The sequence below is a fragment of the Formica exsecta genome, unplaced genomic scaffold (genome assembly GCF_003651465.1).
Source record: "Formica exsecta isolate Colony F162 unplaced genomic scaffold, ASM365146v1 scaffold58, whole genome shotgun sequence".
In the NCBI taxonomy this organism is placed as follows: domain Eukaryota; kingdom Metazoa; phylum Arthropoda; class Insecta; order Hymenoptera; family Formicidae; genus Formica; species Formica exsecta.
In genome coordinates, this window is record NW_021853063.1 from 51,078 (window position 1) to 72,091 (window position 21,014).

Genomic DNA, 21,014 nt, shown 5'->3' on the forward strand with positions numbered 1-21,014 from the left:
AGAAAAGTGCCGTTAGATTTTTGATTAACGGCTTGGTTCCTGAGGAATTTTAATCGAAAGTTTATTAGACGTAAAACTCCGGATAAGCTACTTGGTAGCGTCGCGGCCCCTGTACATAGGCAAACCGTTGACAAGCTGGAACGAATTTTTATATATACTTGGCGTCGCGACGCTACCGCGTCGCTTGATATTCTTTAGAAGATTTTCTTCTTAAGTTAAAAGGATCCTTTTGGCGCTTATTTTAGAGTAAGATAATATAAAGATAAATGAAATATTCGTAAGATGAAAATAGAATTTTTTCAGTGTACAGAAGATAGGCAGGAGCGGCGAAACTCACAGTCCGATACAGGCGCTTACGTGAGGCGCTAGCTACAGCTGATCGAGCGCTGTTTGCTGCACGCGATGGGTGTGTGTGTGTGTGCGTGTGAGAACGTGTACGCGTAATACACACACACACACACCCATCGCGTATCGGGTATAGCAAACAGCGCTCGATCAGTTGTAGCGAACGCTTCACGTAAGCGCCTGTATCGGACGGTGAGTTGCGCCGCCCCTGCCTATCTTCTGTACTCATCCCGTAATTCGCTAACTATTTCTTCTTATAATTTAAAATAGCTTCAGACAAAATTTTCGTAAAGAAAAAATCGTCTTAGAATTGATTCAGGAATACGACCTTTTAAGGGCAAACGGTTGTTCCGGATCACCCTGTATGTCATACCTATTTTATTGAATAATTTCAATTTTTTCCTCTTTCTTTCTCTATTTCCTTATCACTCTTCGACCCTTCTATTTTGTATTTTTAATATTCATCTTTATATGTGTCTATGTGTTAATTTAAATTGAATGCGAGTATAATATTGTATTACTTAACTGAAAATTATTTATTATATGTATATATATACTGTATACTGGAGAGAAAGATAATAATCTCAATATTAAACATGGAATATACATGTCATACCTATTTTATTGAATAATTTCAATTTTTTCCTCTTTCTTTCTCTATTTTCTTATCACTCTTCTGTTCTTTTATTTTGTGTTTTCATTATTTGTCCTTGCATGTGTTTATGCAGCAATTTGAACTGAATGCGAGTGTGATATTATGTTAGTAGTGTAGTAAGGAGAGTTCTAACGCAGGTCCTCTGAGGAGGGTTGAGGGGCGAGGGGAAACCGGCGCGGGGGGTATGACGTCACGCGGGGGAACCGCGACACAACCGGTAGGCGAGAGGTCTGCGGAGGGGCAGAGTGACCGCAGCGAAACCGGTAGGCGAGAGTCCGCGGAGGGGGAGGGGGACCGCGGTGAAACCGAATAATCTCAATATTAAACATGGAATATACATGTCATACCTATTTTATTGAATAATTTCACTTTTTCTCTTTTTTCTCTATTTCCTTATCACTCTTCGGTTCTTTTATTTTGTGTTTTCATTATTTGTCCTTGCATGTGTTTATGCAGCAATTTGAACTGAATGCGAGTGTGATATTATGTTAGTAGTGTAGTAAGGAGAGTTCTAACGCAGGTCCTCTGAGGAGGGTTGAGGGGCGAGGGGAAACCGGCGCGGGGGGTATGACGTCACGCGGGGGAACCGCGACACAACCGGTAGGCGAGAGGTCTGCGGAGGGGCAGAGTGACCGCAGCGAAACCGGTAGGCGAGAGTCCGCGGAGGGGGAGGGGGACCGCGGTGAAACCGATAGGCGAGGGGTCCGCGGAGGAGAGAGGGGTACCGCGGCGAAACTGGTAGGCGAGGGGTCCGCGGGGAAGAGGTAATGCACGCGTCCGCGAGTAGGTGCGAGAGAGGTAGCGCGAGGCGTCCGCAATGTGTGGGAGGATAGCACTAATGGTATTGATATGGACGTGGGAGAAAGATAGCGCGAGGCGATCGCATGCATGTGGGAGAAGGATAGCGGTAATGATATTCTATGGGCGTGGAAGAAGGATAGCGTTCGCATGCACGAGGCATGCACGACTTTGAACAGCTATCGAACGGCTATTGAACAGCTTTGAACAACTATCGAACAGCTTTGAACAGCCTTTGAACATCTATCGAATGGCTACTGAACGGCTATCGAACCACTATTGAACAACTATCGAACAGCCATCAAACCACTTTGCATAGCTATCGAACAGCTGTTGTACAGCTATAGAACAGCTATTGAACAACTATCGAACAAATATCAACTACATGAAACGACAAATTAATTACTTATATACCAATAAAATAAATATTTAAAAAATTGTATGTCTATAGACATGTAATATTTATATTTTAATTAAATGGCTGACGCTGCTATCTAACGTCACGTACTGAAATTTAATACTCGCATACTGGGATAAGAACAAGGAAAAGTGAAGAATAAAAGAGAATAAAAATATATTTTAACAATAGTTTATTCTAAATAATGTTTGGGTGAATCTTTATGATGATTCGTCCACCAATTGAATATTTTAAGACATGTAACATTTATATTTTAATTAAATGGCTGACGCTGCTATCTAACGTCACGTACTGAAATTTAATTCTCGCATACTGGGATAAGAAAGAGGAAAAGGGAAGAATAAAAGAGAATAAAAATATATTTTAACAATAGTTTATTCTAAATAATGTATGGGTGAATCTTTATGATGATTCGTCTACCAACTGAAAATTTTAAATACATTTTGTAAAGCGCAATTTTTTAAATGTTTTTCACAGCGCATTGTATTAGTAACATCTAGCTAGGAGATGCTCCATCTTCCTCTTCCGTCGCACCAATCACAGCCCTCGTAATCAGACGCCTGTTTTTTTTTTGGTAACGGAGGGGAAATGGTTTTACGCATACCCCGCCTCGATGGGGTTCGAGGCAAGGTTATGTGAGGCTCACCACCGGCCTAAACAAACGGCCGGGGGACTACCCACTAAAACCCCTCCGGGTGGCCTACACCCAGGCGTTAGAGAAGGCCTCTCCGGAATCTGGCATTTGCACTACTTCGGAGAGGCCTTCCGCCTGCGAGTCTGTTTCGCTGGGGGGAGAGTTACACTCTCCCCCAGAGTCCCCGTTGTTCTGGGGACTCCCGCTCGTATTGGGGAGAGTGGGACCACCTCCCCTCTCACCCACTTCCCGCCGTTGGCATGGCGGAGCTGACGTGACCGGGCCCTGGTACCCTACCTGGGTCCCCGGCCACCGGGCCCGGCTGTCACGCGGGCCCTGCGCGTCGGCGGAGGGAGCCAATATGGACCGGAGCCAATAGGCCCCTGGTCCGCTCCCCCCACCATCCGCGTCACCCCGTAGATGAGGAGGGTCTCGTGGGCTGCGGGGAACAACAGTCCCCGCGCCCGTCGACCCCCCACCCCCCGTTGGGGCCTCCTGGCGCGGCGTCGCACCGCACCTCTGCGGCCGGAAGCCGTGGAAGGTTGGCGGGTCCTGCCAGCAAAAGGCTCTCCCCGCGTCCCCCTCCCGTCTCCGGCCGCACCACCACGTTGGAGAGCTCCCCGGCGTCCGCCGGGGAATCTCTCCCTCTCTCTTTCGGCCTCCTCCTTCTGCAGCATAACTGCTTCGCAGAAGGAGACCGCCTTCCAGGCTTTCCCGCTCTCGAGCATCGTCGCAATGACGCTCGAGAGCGAGAGGTCGTCACTTCCGAACTGTTGGACGAGGGCACAGCGCTCATTCGCCCACGCTGAACAGTCCTCCAGCGTGTGCTGCGCCGTGTCCTCGACCCCGCCACAATGATGGCAGCGTGCGTCCATTTCGCGCCCGATGCGGCACAGATACGAGCCGAAACACCCATGACCTGTAAGCACCTGTGCCACACGGTATGACACCTCGCCATCCGCCCTCTCCACCAATTTGATTAAACGGGGCGGATGGCCTCGATGGCGCTTCTCCGAGTTGTTTCGGGGATTGGAGAGATCTTCGATCTACTCCAGCATACGTCGCCAAGCCTGGAGCCTCACGGCAGCTCTGACCCGCGGGATCAACACCACGCCTAGCCCACCGAGCTCTTTTGTACGCCCGTACACCTCCGCGTACATTTGGGCGTACAGCTCAATGGGCGGCAGTCCCGCCAGGACAGAGGCCGCCGCATGCGACACCGTCCGGTAACCGCGGATGACCCTGATGGCGATCCTCCGAAATATTCGGCGCAGCATCATCTTGCCGCGCCTACTCGCCATCAGGGCATCCGCCCAAATTGGTGACCCATAAAGGGCCACCGCTCGGACGGTTGTCGCATATAGACGGCGCACTCTGCCGTCCGGTCCACCCAAACTGGGAAGGAGGCGGCTCAATGCGTGAGCCATCGCCTTCGCCCTGGGGGCCAGACGCGCAAAGCGCCCGTCGAAGCTCCAGGTATCGTCCAGGTAGAGACCCAAATACTTCAACTGGGTCCCCACCCGAACGGAGGTGCCATCCACCACGACATGGGTCGTTTTCGGGGGAGCACCATGCTCCCCCCGGTATAGGAAGAGCGCCTCGAATTTTTGAGGCGCTACTTCCAGGCCCATGCCGTGGATCGCGCGAAAGACGCACGCTACCCCTACGTTGGCTGCTCTCGCAGCTTCCCCCCCAGCTATCTCCCCCGGCCAGCACAATGTCGTCGGCATATCCGACGACGCTGCAGCCGGGGGGGGGGCGGTGCCCAGGACCCTATTGTACGCGAGGTTCCACAAGGTGGGGCCCAACACTGACCCCTGCGAAACCCCACAGTACATCCCCCTTCTGCACAGGAGTACACGGTTATCCGTGTACTCCAGCCGTCTGTCCTAGAAATATGCTTCCAGGATTCCCACCAGGTAGGGGGGAAGGCCAAAGTTGACAGCGGCCCTCCTTCCCCTGTTCCAGGGCAGGGTGTTAAACGCGTTGCGAATGTCAAGTGACACCGCAACGACCACCCTGCCCTCCTCCATGATGGACGCGAAAGATCGCGTCGATCGTTGATTTTCCCTCGCGGAATCCATACTGATTCTGGTTGAGATCCATACCATTCTGGGACAGATGCCGGACGAGGCGGTCTACCAGCAAGCGCTCCAACAGCTTGCCAGCCTCGTCCAGCAAACAGATTGGCCAATAGGCAGAAAGGGAGTTCCCAGGCCCGCCCCCCTTTAAGATAAAAACCAATCTGGCCCTCACCCAAGCCGGAGGGAAATACCCTTGCCTGAGGCAGCTCGTAAAGAGCTGCCTCAGACGCTCGGACAGGTGGTCCAAGGCCCGGACCCGGCCGGGGATACCGTGGGGAGTTCCCAGGCCCGCCCCCCTTTAAGATAAGAACCAATCTGGCCCTCACCCAAGCCGGGGGGAAATACCCTTGCCTGAGGCAGCTCGTAAAGAGCTGCCTCAGACGCTCGGACAGGTGGTCCAAGGCCCGGACCCGGCCGGGGATACCGTCGGGGCCCGGGGCCTTATTGCCCCGCAACCTCAAACGACGTATCACCCCGGCCATCTCGTCCCTCGTCACCTCCAAGTCCTTGATCCATGGAGCGGCAGTCTTCTGGCCGTCGCTCGAAAACGGGGGACCCTCTAAAGGGAAGAGGGCTCCTAGGACTTCATCGAGAACTTGGGGTTCGAGGGACTCCGTCACCGGGGGCGCCCATGATCTCCGCTTGTTAAGCACAAGCTTATAGGGGCGCCCCCATGGGTCTAAGTTTAGGGAGTGGAGTAACTCATCCCACTCCCTGGCCTGGGCCCGTTTAATCGCGACACTGAGGGCATTCTCAGTATTCTAATCGCGACACTGAGTGGCATTCCATGCCACTCGGAAGCCCTTATATGCCATGGCCGTCCTCTCGGCGTCATTACGATGCCGAGCCCGGGTGAATCGGCGTCTGGCGGCTATCGAGGAGCGCCGTAACTCGGCCATCTCCTCGCACCAACAGTACGCCGCCTTCCGTGGGCGGGGGTTGGTCCGGGGCATCGCGAAATCACACGCATCGCGTAGTGCGTCCCGGAACCAATCTACTTCTTCTATCCCCCGCCCTTCACCCCCTAGGCACGGCCAGTCGGCCGCGAGGACAGCCGCGATTAGCCTGTCCGAGTTCAGCTTCCTTAGGGTCCATCTCCGTGGCCGGGCATCTTCCCGGCCCTGAGAGCGGCTAAGCACCCCGTGGCGTGTGGCGGTAAGGACCACCTGCTCCTCTATGTAGAGGTGGTCCGATAGTGTCTCACACTCCGTCGCCACCCGCCAACTCCCAACTAATCGCGCGGCGGCAGGGGTGGCCCAGGATAGGATCCGGGACCGACTCTCCCTGCCACCGCACGAGGGTGCTCCTCGACCCAGTGTTTAACAAACACAGGCCAAGTACCGCCGCCCAGTCCTGTAGGACCTCGCCTCTTGCGTCCGTAGACCGGGAACCCCAACGCGTTGATTTCGCATTGAAGTCCCCGGCCACAATCACCAGACGGGAGAGTTGGCGGCAATATACTGAGGCCGCCACCCCGTCCAGAAACGCCTCATAGTAGGCGAGGTCCACGTTCGGGGAGATGTAACATCCCACAACGGAGATGGGTCCCCAACAAACCGCCACTATTCCTCGTCCCGCCTCTATGGGCGTACAGCGGGGGAGTAGGGGGTCGTTCCGCCAAACGATCGCGACGGAGCCCCTCCCGTCGCTAATCCAACATGGATTGGCTTTGGGGACTTGATAGGGCTCCGCCGCGATCCCTAAACCGCAACCACACTCCGCCAGAGTGTGCAGGAAGAGGTCCTGCGCCCGGCGGGCGTGGTTGAGGTTCGCCTGTAACAATCTGAGGGCCACTATTTAACGTGGCCTTCAGGTTCGGCCATTATGACCTCCGCCAATGATGTCGGAAGCGTGGTGGCCTTCGGCTTGGCCCTGAGGGGCCTTTTCTCTAAGGGGGCTTCTGCAGAAGCCCCCTCGTCGCTCGCCCCGCGTTTGCGGACGACCAACTATCCGTGATCTCAGTCAGTTTAACTGGCCCGAGCTCCGCTCAACGTTGGGGACGTAAGTCCCATGCCCCTTCGCGGAACCCCCCGTTGCACGTTGGGGACACGGGTCCCGTAACCCCCCTACTACGTTGAGACGTTAAGGACTTAGGTCCCGTAGACCCCCCATTTGCGGTCGAGGACCCAAGTCGCTTCTTCCCCGCTGGACGCTCCACCCTTACGGTGAGGTCCACGATCTCCACCGACTTCACCCGATGGGCGCCCCGCGTTCTTTTGCGGGGGGCTTCCTCGGGCGAGCCGGCGAGAGGCAGCCCGAGGGAGGGCTTGGCGCGGCGTGCCGCTTCAAGCTCCTCCCTCAGAGTGAAGATCTCCTTCTGGAGGCCCTCATTTTTGTCGGCCAGTGACTTCAAGTCGCGCCGTAGGAGGGCTAGCGCCCCGGGCTCCTCCATCTTCTGAGCCCTCTCGCTGAGGGTGGCCGCCGCCACCCTTACGACGGCAACAGTCTCCCTCAGCTTTTTCTGCAAGGAGCCCTTGAGGTTGCCTGAACAAGCGGCGATCCTATCGCCGCGGCTTCTTCAAGGCCCCTTGCAGTAACATCCGTTGTGGGTGCGAAGCCCAGCTCCTCCGCGCACTGGGCCTCGAACACCCGCAACTGCTTACTCGGAAGGGGAGGAGGGGTAGCCTCCGATAGGGCCTTTTTGGCCCTATCCTCCCTATCCCTCTCTTTCCGGAGAGCGGCCTCTCGCTCGCGCCTCTCTCGGAGCCCCACGTGCTCCCCGGCGGTGGGGGGTCTATCCCTCCCCCTCCTAACAGGGAGCCCGTCGCGGCCCATCTCGGCGAGAGACTCCTGCGAGCCCTCACTTCCGCTAGCGCTGGCATACGGAGTCCCCATCGATGACGCGGGTCCGGCCTACGCTACCTCCTCTGGACGCATTCTTGGCGTCCGGGCTTCCCGGGCGTGTAAGGCTTACAGTCCGGGACTTGCCCTCGTCCCGTGAATACGGGTGTGGCCTAGCGGCAGAGCTCGACCTAGCCCTTGACTTCGGCTTAGACGAAGCCGGTCCAGGCACTTCGGCCCTGACCACGGTCACCCGTACTTCCTTAATCTCGGCGATCGCTCTTTCGCCCGCGATGCTCGTCTACATCCCCCCCGCGCCGGGCCCTGTGGGTTCCGAGTCCCACTGAGCCGGTAAGTTTTACTCCTTTGTTGTCACTCATCATAGTGTATCAAGAAAGGGTGGTTTAATTTCGGTGTTTTCCTTCACCTAGGCCAGTTGGCGTCACTACGCCTGACGAGCCTGGCCTGCCCCGGATTTTTTTGCGAGATTAACTTCCTCTCCACTTGGCTCGGCCAACCGTCCCGTAAGGGACATACATACACCCTCCTCCCCTACCCACAAAAACCCCAAACCCTCCCCACCCAAACCCAAACCCCACACCCATACACCCCCCACATCCCCAGAAAACCCCCCACAAAAATCCCAAAACCCCTTACATAACCACCCACATATCCCCAATTCAATCCACAGCATTCACCTAAAATAAATAAAAACAAATCGCACTCGTACGTTGGCCGAGTCGGCTGGCACACTCTTAGACCCCTTCTAAACAAGCGAAGGGGAGCCCCTCCAATACGTCAAGGTGGTGTGCCATCGGAGGGGCGTAATCAGACGCCTAGCCAAACTGTATGGAACATTTCCATCCTCCCATTGAAGTCCATGGTGATGTCCGATTAGCCATGAAGCTTGGCATCTCTCAGATTTTGTAAGCACACGCCACGGTACGAGACTTGCAAAAAAGTAATGAGAGAGAACAAATCCATTTCTCAGTATCGCTACTTCTTTCACGATAAAGTTTCGCCCGATAATGAATCCCTGCAGATCCACAAACGTTGGCGCGATCATGCTGATAATATGATCTGTGCTGGCGTTTCCGATATCTTATATCCTGGCGGCACGCTCGGTGAAAATTCATGTATTCTATGTACGCGCTTGTCATTTCTGCCAGTGGTCAAGTTACATTTTTTACGAATGATATTTACGTTAATAATATTTATCGGTACATCCGATTCGTGCCATTTCCGAGGTTGTAATATACGATTCGATGAGAATCCCAACAACGATTCTACGTTGTCTAGTTCATTAAAATTTATTCTATAGGCACATTTGATTTCACTCTTTAGCGTATTATGATTAGCGCAAAGCATTACTGGATATTCACCGTTTTCTTCGATATCATCTTTATTCTCTTCTCACGCGACATCATTGCCATCAACAATATCGTTGGAATCAATTACGCGTCAATGTCGTAAAATTGCACGTCGGAGATACTCGTTTATAGCGTATAATTCGTACGATCCTTCGGGAATCGTAATTTCTTTGTCATCGTTATCAAAGTAAAATTTATTATTCCAAGAATTCACGTTCGATATCATATGATAAGTTTCAGAGTCCGTTAAACCAAGCTCGTAATCGTCATCGTTTAAATCTATAGCCAGAAAGTAGCTTACCGCAAGAACACTACTCTTGCCAATCAACGTAAGTGTGAGTGACATGCTGGAAAACTGTCGAACGAATACTGAGTCGCGACGGACAATTGTCAGGCTTTAAATTCATATCGATCATCGACCGTTTGAAGAAATCGAAGACACAATTGTCCACAAATACTTTGATTATAATTTTGATAGGCCGTGTGATTGTATTCTATATTTGCAACATTCTGTCCAAAATATCGCACTAATTCCTTGGGCGGTCAAAGATTTCCAAAACTATCGAAATATACTACACGATCTATCATATGATAAGTTTCAGAGTCCGTTAAACCAAGCTCGTAATCGTCATCGTTTAAATCTATAACCGGCAAGTAGCTTACAGCAAGAACGCTACTCTTGCCAGTCAACGTAAGTGTGAGTGACATGCTGAAAAACTGTCGAACGAATACTGAGTCGCGACGGTGAATTGTCAGGCTTTAAATTCATATCGATCATCGATCGTTTGAAGAAATCGTAGACACAATTGTCCACAAATACTTTAATTATAATTTTGGTAAGATGTGTGATTGTATTCTATATTTGCCACATTCTGTCCAAAATATCGCACTAATTCCTTGGGCGGTCAAAGATTTCCAAAACTATCGAAATATACTACACGATCTCCCCTCTTTGCATACGCTATCCAATGAGTACCGGAACCATCGACGTCATCCAAATTGACGATACCGTTCTCATTTCGCCGTACACCGTTTATCGGTAAATTATTGCGCATGAAAACGCCTCTAAAAAATGGTATACGCATACGTCTCGCAAGTTGTTCCAATTGTACATTGATCGTTACACCGTCAGGTTTTTATCATTATTTTGACGTTTTTTTTAGCCGCTGTTGAGAACCCTCGTCCACGCTTGTATGGAGCGAAATAAAGTCCGTGACCTTCCATGGCGCGATTATGACGTTGCATTTCTTCGAGCTGACGTTGCGCCGCCTTGCTATCGTCCACCGCCTTTGCGATTCCAGCTGCTCCGCCAGCCGAACCGAGAAATCCTTTGTAACTCGAAATCAAATAACGTAATTACGATCTACAAAAGTAAAAAGGAGCACAGCGCAAAGTCAGCACTTCGTAAGCTGTTGTGCGCGCTCCCAAAACCGCAATTAAATGCAATGTATGCAATTCGTTGCAATATGCAATTAAGACATCGCGACCTAGTACCAAAAAATCACCTACTTTCAGACAATAAAAAGAGAGATAACGAGTACCTCGGGGCCGTATTCCGAAACTGAGAATTAAGACATCGCGACTTAGTACCAAAAAATCACCTACTTTCAGACAATAAAAAGAGAGATAACGGGTACCTCGGGGCCGTATCCCGAAACTGAGTGGTGACGCATATACTTGAAGAAACTATGAGATTCTGCAAGCGCCGATATTGTTACATCGCCAAAGCATCACCAAACCGAACTCTACGATACGTAAGCTGTACAAATAAATCATTTTGCACAGAATCTTTGTATCGTGTTTTTCGACACTCGGAGTCCCAACTCCTAAGACGAGCCGAACCCTTGGATCATCTCCAAATTCCCGTTGTATCCGGAGAGGCACAACAAAATTGGTGGCAGCGGTGGGATTGGTTCAGCTAAAGGAATAAATAAGAATACAGTGGGATACGCCCAACTATTTCGAGACACAATCGATAACAAAAATCGATTGACAAATTGAGTAAATCAGCACCAAGTGCGAGCCAAAAGAGGGTCAGTGCCTGAGAGACCCGGAAGAAGAACTGTGACAAGAAGCTGACGCGTGAAGGAAGAAGCAATCCAACGCAACGCCCAGCAACTAGATCGTAGCAAACCGAAGACGCCGCCTGTGCAACGGAAAACTCACCGACGCTGACCTACAGCAATGTGTACCGCCGAGCGATCCAACCACAGCTGACCGTGCAGAAGCAATGAGTAAGCGAAAGAAGAATGCGTATAATCGTTATACTGTAAGTCAAAAATATTGTACAATAAAATAGCGTAAATGTCGGCACAACCGAAAAGAGTTACGTTGGGAGCGTCCCGTTTGACCACGTTGATATTGACCGAGGTCCCGATTGACCATGTTGAGATTGACCATGTTGCGATTGATCACGTTGATATTGACCACGGTCCCGATTGACCATGTTGATATTTATCACGGTTCCGATTGACCACGGTTTCGATTGACCACGGTTCAAATTGACCACGGACCCGATTGACCACGTTGATATTGACCACGGTCCCGATTGACCACGTTGATATTGACCACGTTAATATTTGACCACTGTCCCGATTGACCACGGTCCCGATTGACCACGGTCACAGAGCTAAGATCGCTATGTACGCAACACGTTGATATTGACCACGGTCCCGATTGACCACGTTAATATTGATCACGTTAATATTGACCAGGGTCCCGATTGACCACGGATCAATACATGTCGTTACTAGGACATGTACTTTGCAAGTTGTAAAGCGAGGTCCATTGTGCCTAACTGGTGGAAAGGGTGCGGGAGGGGGTGCGGGAGGGGGGGCCGAAGGCCCCCGTGCACCCCCCGCACTTGTGTGTGTGTGTATGTTATTCAATCGGAACCGTTGTCAATATAAACGTGGTCAATTGAGACCGTGGTCAATATTAACGTGGTCAAACGGGTGCCACTCGTTACGTTCCACCGACCGCGATTTTTAAGCGTACCAGCACGACTAGCAAATAGATTCGGCTTTGTAATCCCCGTACAAGTAATCGAAGGAGCGGCCCGTGACCACCATTTTTCAGGCGAGAATTCACCAGAATTAGGATCTCGCGAGCTAGAAATAAATCAAGTAGCGGAAAACACACTCTCCTAATAATAATAATAACATAGTAGAAGTAGACGGACCCGATGTAAATCGTACATCTGTCGAACACGTTGCCGTTAGGAGAAATTACTCTCCCGTATCATACGATAGTAGCATCTTCGAAGCAAAAACGAAGAAAATATGCAACGTAATCCATTACCGTCAACTGTCCTCCCCGAAGATGTTGATAGGGAAATAGAACGCTTGCGAGCACAGGCTAGAAATAATGCCGCCGCGGACTATGAAAACGCCGGATGTCCACTCGAAGATCCGAGCAATGCACTGATAATCGAAATCGTGCAAACCGTTCGAGAAATGCGAGAAGAGATAAGAGAATTACACGAGCAAATGCACGATCTTCGCGCAAATCGGGAAGATTTAAATAGAATGCGAACAATACCGAATGACACTAATCTTGATGTCACATACGGACGAACACTTAACAATGTTCGAAATCAATCGGCACCTTTAAACGGTCATTTACGATTAAAAGAAGCAAGAGATATGATTCCGGAATTCGACGGAAATTCACAAGCTAAACTTAAAGAATTTTTAAGCGCATGTTCATACGCGATAAAAAATATTAATCCCGCAGATGAAAAAACATTATTAGAAGCAATACTTTGCACGAAGCTAAGCTAAGCTTAAAGAATTTTTAAGCGCATGTTCATACGCGATAAAAAATATTAATTCCGCAGATGAAAAAACATTATTAAAAGCAATATTTTGCACGAAGCTAAAGGGGAAAGCTATGGTAGACTTTGAAACTCGAAATATAAACAGTTTCGTACAGTTTAAAAGAAAACTCGAAATCTGCTATTTAGCAGAGCGCCAGAGCATACGGGCTTCGCGCCGACAATTTGACCATGGAATTGTATGAATCCATGATCGAAGGTCAAGACTACGGCAGCGAACGAAAACGCATTATACTTGAAACTATACAACAGCAAGCTCTGCAAAATTTCCAAATAGATCTCCACGATGATATCAAATTGGTGGTGCGAGCACAGCATTACTCAACGCTCCAAGAAGTAATCGCAGGAGCCAATGCGGAAGAGAAAGTCAAGAGTCTATTAGAACATGCATCGCGACATAAGCCCGATCATACAATTTCGCAAGCAGCGCGAAATAAAGTATCACAATGCCATAAATGCGGAAAACTATATCGCAAGTAACAGGAAAACCGCAAACAAAAACTGGATTAGATCTAGTAACTCTTCCCACCCAGGATGTTAAAAAAGGGAAATTAAACCTACTGTTTGACACAAGAGCAACGGTTACATTAATAAAGTTAAGAAATCTAAAAGGAGAAACAATGATTTACGAGGAGCAAATGGCACTCACTGGAGTTACAGGACACAAAATGAATACAATAGGAAAAATCAAGGCAACGATAATCCTGAAGAACCGAAAAATACGGCACTCAATTTATATCGTGAAGGACGACTTCCCAATTGATTATGAAGGAATCCTAGGAGTAGACTTTCTACAAAAACACATAATAACGTGCGATTATAATAAGAAGCAGATACAGCTATCAGATACGATATTAAAATTATATCCCTACCGAGCATTAACCTTAAAACCGCGCAGCGAGACAATTATTCAAGCTACTACCGACTCAAATAGAGTAAACATAATACGTGCTGAGGAAACACAGCCTGGAGTTTTTATCGGCTATTGCTTAGTAAAGCCAGAAGAATTTTCCTGCAGAGAATTTCCAATCAGTGTTATAAATACTACCGAAGAATATATTAAAATACCAACTCCATGTGTAACAGCCGAAGAAATAAAAAATAAAGCGGCTCAAATATGCATTACTCAAGCACAACAGGAGGCTATAACGCTTTCCCGTCGCAAACAAATAAAAAATTTACTACGTGTACAAAACCTAAATAAAAAAGAAGTAAAATCACTGCTAGAAATTTGTGAAGATTTTAGCGACATATTTTATATCGAAGGAGATGCACTCACTTATACTCCTACTATCACACATGAAATTACGGTTCAAGCCAACAGTGCACCCGTAAATATACGCCCATATCGCTTACCAGAAAAACATAAACAAGAAGTAAACCAGCAAGTAAAAGGCATGTTGAGAGACAAAATTATTAGACCAAGTACCAGCCAATGGAACGCTCCATTGCTAGTGGTCCATTGCCTAAGAAAACCGATGCGTCAGGTAAACAAAAATTACGAATAGTCGTAGATTTTCGAAAGTTAAACGATTTAACAATAGGCGATTCCTTCCCATTACCTAATATAACGGACATACTAAACCAGCTGGGAAACGCAAAATACTTTACCACCTTGTATCCAGCGTCAGGTTACCCATGGCCGAAAACGATAAATGCAAGACAGCGTTTTCTACACCGTACGGACATTACGAATTAAAGGAGAAACCATGATTTACGAGGAGCAAATGGCACTCACTGGAGTTACAGGACACAAAATGAATACAATAGGAAAAATCAAGGCAACGATAATCCTGAAGAACCGAAAAATACGGCACTCAATTTATATCGTGAAGGACGACTTCCCAATTGATTATGAAGGAATCCTAGGAGTAGACTTTCTACAAAAACACAAGGTAACGTGCGATTATAATAAGAAGCAGATACAGCTATCAGATACGATATTAAAATTATATCCGTACCGAGCATTAATATTAAAACCGCGCAGCGAGACAATTATTCAAGCTACTACCGACTCAAATAAAGTAGGTATAATACGTGCTGAGGAAACACAGCCTGGAGTTTTTATTGGCTATTGCTTAGTAAAGCCAGAAGAATTTTCCTGCAGAGAATTTCCAATCAGTGTTATAAATACTACCGAAGAATATATTAAAATACCAACTCCATGTGTAACAGCCGAAGAAATAAAAAATAAAGCGGCTCAAATATGCATTACTCAAGCACAACAGGAGGCTATAATGCTTTCCCGTCGCAAACAAATAAAAAATTTACTACGTGTACAAAACCTAAATAAAAAAGAAGTAAAATCACTGCTAGAAATTTGTGAAGATTTTAGCGACATATTTTATATCGAAAGAGATGCACTCATTTATACTCCTACTATCACACATGAAATTACGGTTCAAGCCAACAGTGCACCCGTAAATATACGCCCGTATCGCTTACCAGAGAAACATAAACAAGAAGTAAATCAGCAAGTAAAAGGCATGTTGAGAGACAAAATTATTAGACCAAGTACCAGCCAATGAAACGCTCCATTGCTAGTGGTCCCTAAGAAGACCGATGCGTCAGGAAAACAAAAACTACGAATAGTCGTAGATTTTCGAAAGTTAAACGATTTAATAATAGGCGATTTCTTTCCATTACCTAATATAACGGACATACTAAACCAGCTGGGAAACGCAAAATACTTTACCACCTTGTATCCAGCGTCAGGTTACCCATGGCCGAAAACGATAAATGCAAGACAGCGTTTTCTACACCGTACAGACATTACAAATTCAATAGAATGCCGTTCGGATTAAAGAACGCGCCAGCCACATTCCAGCGGTTAATGAACTCTGTGCTGACTGGACTACAAGAAATCAAATGTCTAGTATATTTGGACGACGTAGTCGTATATGGAGCAAGTTTAAGGGAACATAATACACGGCTTATCGAAGTATTAAACAAATTACGAAAACATAATCTAAAGCTTCAACCTGATAAGTGTGAGCTATCAGGAAGGAAGTAATATATTTAGGACACATAGTAACCGAAAACGGAATCATGCCTGATCCTTCCAAACTAAAGCCATCAGAGCTATATTGTCTCAAGGAGAAGTAGGCCGAGGACGGCCGATTGCTTACGCCAGCAGAATATTATCGCGAGCAGAACATAATTATAATTCCCCATCGCGAAGCTAGGTCCATCCTACAATTGTTGTGTGGATGGGGAAATGTATGCGTGGACACACGCATTCCGCCCCCCCTCCCTATGGGGGGGGCTCCACTATCAAAGAACTAGACACATAGGTTTGCGTTGAACCTCGTTTCGCGGGGAAAGTTGTAAACCTATGTGGAAACTTACTTCGCATTAAAAAGTATATGCGTGGACGCAGTATGTTCCGCCCCCCCCTACGGGGGGGCTCCACTGTCCGATTGGGTCTGTGTCCGATCGAGCCTGTGTCCAATCGGGACTGTGTCCGATCGGGTCTGTGTCCGATCGGGAAATATTGTCGTGTCCGATTGGTAATGTGCGCAATCGGGACGATCCCAAAACAAGTACCAATGCCGACGCGTTAAGCCGCAACGTAGTTCTCAACCTAAAAAAAGAAAAGGAAGAAGATCATAATGAAACGAGAGACTATAGCGAAGAAGATAAAGTGCGCATATTGTACGAATATAACGACGCACCTTTAGGCGGACACCAAGAAATTGAACGAACAATTAATAGGATTAGAATGAAACATAACTGATCCGGATTAACTAAATACGTCGAAAATTATATCGCTAAATGCGAATTTTGTCAAAAAAATCAATTAAAGCGAAAATATAAAGCACCTTTAGTAATAACTGACACAGCGAGCCGAACCCTTGGATCATCCCCAAATTCCCGTTGTACCCGGAGAGGCACAACAAAATTGGTGGCAGCGGTGGGCTAGCCGACCTTTCGAAAAATGTGCGCTAGATATTGTAGGACCACTAACCGTAACAAACAACGGAAATAAATATGTTCTAACCTTCCAAGATAATCTTACGAAATTCAGTAAGGCAGTTCCTTTACCTAATCAAGAAGCCGCCACCGTAGCAAAAGAATTCGTAGTTAAAATAATATTTGAACACGGAATCCCTGACAAAGTGCTAACGGATCAAGGCACGAACTTTTTAAGCGATATGTTCAAAAACATGTGCAAATTATTAAAACTAGAAAAAATACAGACAACCGCATACCATCCAGAAAGTAATGGTGCGCTAGAACGCTCACATCGTACACTAGCTGAGTACTTACCACATTATATAAATGCCGACCAGACAGACTGGGACGAGTGGATATCTTATACCATGTTCACGTACAACACTACCCCTCATACGGCAACAGGATTTACTTCTTTCGAACTAGTATACGGACATCAAGCAATCCTATCAACAGCACTAACAACGCCGCCGAAACCTACGTATACTTACGATAACTACACCCAGGAATTAAAGGAAAGAATACGAGCTACAAATCAAATCACTAAAAAGCACATAAAAGAGGAAAAAATTAAAATAAAAGAGCAATACGACAAAAAGGCAAAACTAACCACCTTCAAGGTAGGAGACAAAGTATTGCTACATGATGAAACAGTTCGGAGAGGGCGTTCAAAGAAACTCGACTCTCTAAAGACTGGACCATACATAATTACTAATAAAATTTCTGATGTTAATTATAAAATTAAAGTAGGGAGAAAAATAATATGCACATAAGATATAGCAGCAAAATTGAGCCTAAAAGCCGAAAATAAAATAGAACAATTTAAGAAAGAGCCAGGAATATATTTTGAAAAAATCGGTGATCTACATCAAGAAGAATCTAGCTGGAAGCTAGTAATAAACATTGATATGGAAGCCTCAAATAAAAGATTCCATGATTTACAAAATTACATCGATCACGCACTCTTCCTAGGCACTTACAAAATAAAGCGCAAGAAAACTGCCAAATCTTAAAAGGAATAATCGAAGCAGATAATGAAAAATTGGCGCAACTCCTGAGACGCGTAAACTCTATATATAGAACGCCAACAGATAAGCGCAGAGGCCTCATCAATGGAATTGGACCTTTAGCGAAAACTCTCTTTGGAACAATGGATGCCAACGACGAAAAAATCATCAAAGAACAACTAACTGTCTTAGAAAACCAAGAGCAAACGCTACATTATACAATGAAGAATCAAGTTAAAATATTGAACGCCACAACTGCTCACATTGATAATTTAGAAAAAGTAACACAATATAATGAACAATTACTACTCAATTTCACTTCCAAAATACAAAAACAATTGACAAATCAGATTCAACGCAAAGAAATACATGAACATTTTTATATAATTAACACGATCATAACGGATTTAATGAGAGACACTGAGAATATAATACAACATCTAATGGCAATAAAAGACGGAAAAATACACTCTACATTAATTCCATTAGAACAAGTTATAGATAGCCTCAAGGAAGCTACCTCACAAGTACCACAAGGATTGCATTTTCCCTTTGGTATCTTCGAAAACAATTGGCTAACGATTGAAAAATTCATAACGATTAGCACTTATTATGACACACCCTATATACATACTATCTTACGCTTTCTACTAATCTCTCATCCTAAATACAATATAGTAAAGGCAATACCTCTACCTATACACAGTCAAGGAAATTTATTCACTTTCGTAGAAATAAATCAACCCATTATAGCTATCGACAGCGAAAATCAAAATTATTTAACAACAACACAGAATAATTTAGATAAATGTATCGAAATAAGTAATCATTATATATGCGAACAGAATAGACCCATATATCATATTAACGACGATTCACTATGCGAAATCCAAGCGTATTTACAAGTCGCAGCGGACAAAAGATTTTGTAATACGAGATACATTCATTCTAACCATATTGTATGGATTGCGCTGTCTAACCAGCACTCGTGGTTGTACTCTACGCTCACCGAACCATCTATAACTATAAGCTGCGAAAACCAAGAAGAAAATATCATAGAATAAAAATTTCTAAAACAGGGCGAATTACATTAATGAATAATTGCAAATTAGTAACGGCCGATATGATAATAAAAACTTCGGCAGTAATAGATACTACCTATCTCCCAACATATTGGCCGGAATATAATATATCAAATTTAAAATTCGATCTAAGTAACACGTCAATAAAACCTAATACAGTAAAATTAAAGAAAATAATACAAAAACCGAACAAATTAATGGATTTAAGCACTACACTGCAGGAGATAACAAAAGAATTAGATAAAACTAACAATATCCATTTTTACAAAAGCAAGTTATATATCCAATATCAGGCAGCTTCGCAATACTTATAATAAGTATCATAGTAATAATATTGTGGCGGTTCGACTAACCACCACAATTACGCGCGGACTACCCGGTAGACGCGCGAACAAGCTCTCACGCGCGGAGCACGTGAAGCTCGCGCGCAGGCACCGCTCGAGCCACGAAGACTCGCCGCAAGGCGGCCACGACCAGTGAATGAGATCCGTTGAGTGGGGTTTATAAGACGGCGCGCGGCGAGAAGACTTCGATTCGCGGCCCGCTCCGAGTCAGGGAAGGATCTCCTACCCGATAGTCAGATCGAGCTCGACGTATTCTTTTGGAAGAGAGACAGCCTACGCTGCCTTCGACCGCGTAAAGGGACCAGTCTTCTTCGACCGCAGTTGCCTTCCACATCACCCGGGACCAGTCGGCAGCCTCTCATCGAAGTAGAGAAGGCACCCGAATCTACAGGCGACAGAACTTGCACCAGTTTCAGGAAGTGGGAGTTCCACCAAATAGATCTGGTGCCGGTGCAATACACCAGGCCTCCACGCTTCTTCTTGAGCCCGTGGGACATCAGGGTCCGGCGCTACACGTCACCATCGACACCGTGGAGCCTGCCGCCGCTGTTATCACCCTTGGCAGTCTCACCACTCCGACACCGAGATTACACAATCATTGCCAGCCGTTCGAGTGCATAGGGGTACTCAGTACCAACCCCCGGCAGTGACTGACAACACGACCCAATCTGACGGCGATTGGGAGGCCAGCACGCACGACAAGGCCACGCAAACGGAGGAATTTAGCTACACGCCTCCAGGGACTCCGCCGGCGCTTCGACGCACACCGTCACCCGCGCTACCAAACATCGGTTCCCATAGAGTCACGACCACCGAGCCTCGTATCACTTGGAGAGAACGCCATCAGCGTTAGCCTCGAACCGGCCCTTTTTAGGGCCAACAAAAATAATACTTATATAAATTGTACATATTCTGTAAATATATTTTCTTGTGCCACCTAGAAAAGAAGTCGTTTTATTGACTTCGCCTAATTGCGCTCTCCCTCTTCCTTGCGTCATCTTCCGACAACGAACACATCGCATAAACAACCCACAAATATTATGGCGAGCCCACAAAAATTGTAAACATACACCACGCACAGAATAAGAAAGAATTGTAAACAGAGTCTCACATACAGTCTCAAATAGAAAACGTCACTACCCTTCCGTTTTCTCCTCCAAAGGGGGAAAGATGTCGTAACTTGAAATCGAATAACGTAATTACGACCTACAAAAGTAAAAAGAAGCACAACGCAAATTCAGCACTTCGTAAGCTGTTGCGCGCGCTTCCAAAACCGCGATTAAATGCAATGTATGCAATTCGTTGCAATATGCAAATAAGACATCGCGACCTAGTACCAAAAAATCATCTACTTTCGGACAATAAAAAGAGAGATAACGAGTACCTCGGGGCCGTATTCCGAAACTAAGTTGTGACGCGTAAGAAACTGTGAGATTCTGCAAGCGCCGATATTGTTACATAGCCGAAGCATCACCAAACCGAACTCTACGATACGTGAGCTGTACAAATAAATCATTTTGCACGGAATCTTTGTTTCGTGTTTCTGGACACTCTGAATCCCAACTCCTAAAGCCCGAATCACACTAGCGGCTCGCGGCTGCGATTGCGATTGCGTTTGTGATTGTGATTTGCTACGCTCCAATCATACTTGCAATTGGTGCTTTCTGATTGGCTGAGGCAATCTCAATCGCAGCCGCGAGCCGCTAG

At 46.9% G+C, this 21,014-nt stretch overlaps 2 protein-coding genes across 2 annotated transcripts; both read right to left on the reverse strand.

Moving 5' to 3' along the window:
* Positions 1-3,896: 3,896 nt before the first annotated feature.
* LOC115242208 lies at positions 3,897-4,481 on the reverse strand. Its single transcript, XM_029818315.1, has one exon. It carries the CDS (start codon positions 4,479-4,481, stop codon positions 3,897-3,899), a length of 585 nt encoding a protein of 194 aa, XP_029674175.1.
* A 364-nt stretch (positions 4,482-4,845) lies between these two features.
* Positions 4,846-7,326, reverse strand: LOC115242209. Its single transcript, XM_029818316.1, has 3 exons — positions 7,099-7,326; positions 5,126-5,575; positions 4,846-5,019 (listed from the first exon to the last, which is right to left on the reverse strand). Exons 1-3 carry the CDS (start codon positions 7,324-7,326, stop codon positions 4,846-4,848), a joined length of 852 nt encoding a protein of 283 aa, XP_029674176.1.
* Between the last annotated feature and the right edge of the window lie 13,688 nt (positions 7,327-21,014).

Excerpts from the sequence above, each read along its gene's own strand:
- LOC115242208 (XM_029818315.1), bottom strand. The coding sequence starts at position 4,481 with ATGGGCCTGGAAGTAGCGCCTCAAAAATTCGAGGCGCTCTTCCTATAC.
- LOC115242209 (XM_029818316.1), bottom strand. The coding sequence starts at position 7,326 with ATGGAGGAGCCCGGGGCGCTAGCCCTCCTACGGCGCGACTTGAAGTCA. Across the intron at positions 5,576-7,098 it reads TGGAGATCGTGGACCTCACC|CGGAGATCATGGGCGCCCCC; the intron begins GTAAGGGTGGAG and ends GTGCTTAACAAG. Across the intron at positions 5,020-5,125 it reads ACGAGCTGCCTCAGGCAAGG|GCTGGCAAGCTGTTGGAGCG; the intron begins GTATTTCCCTCC and ends TTGCTGGACGAG.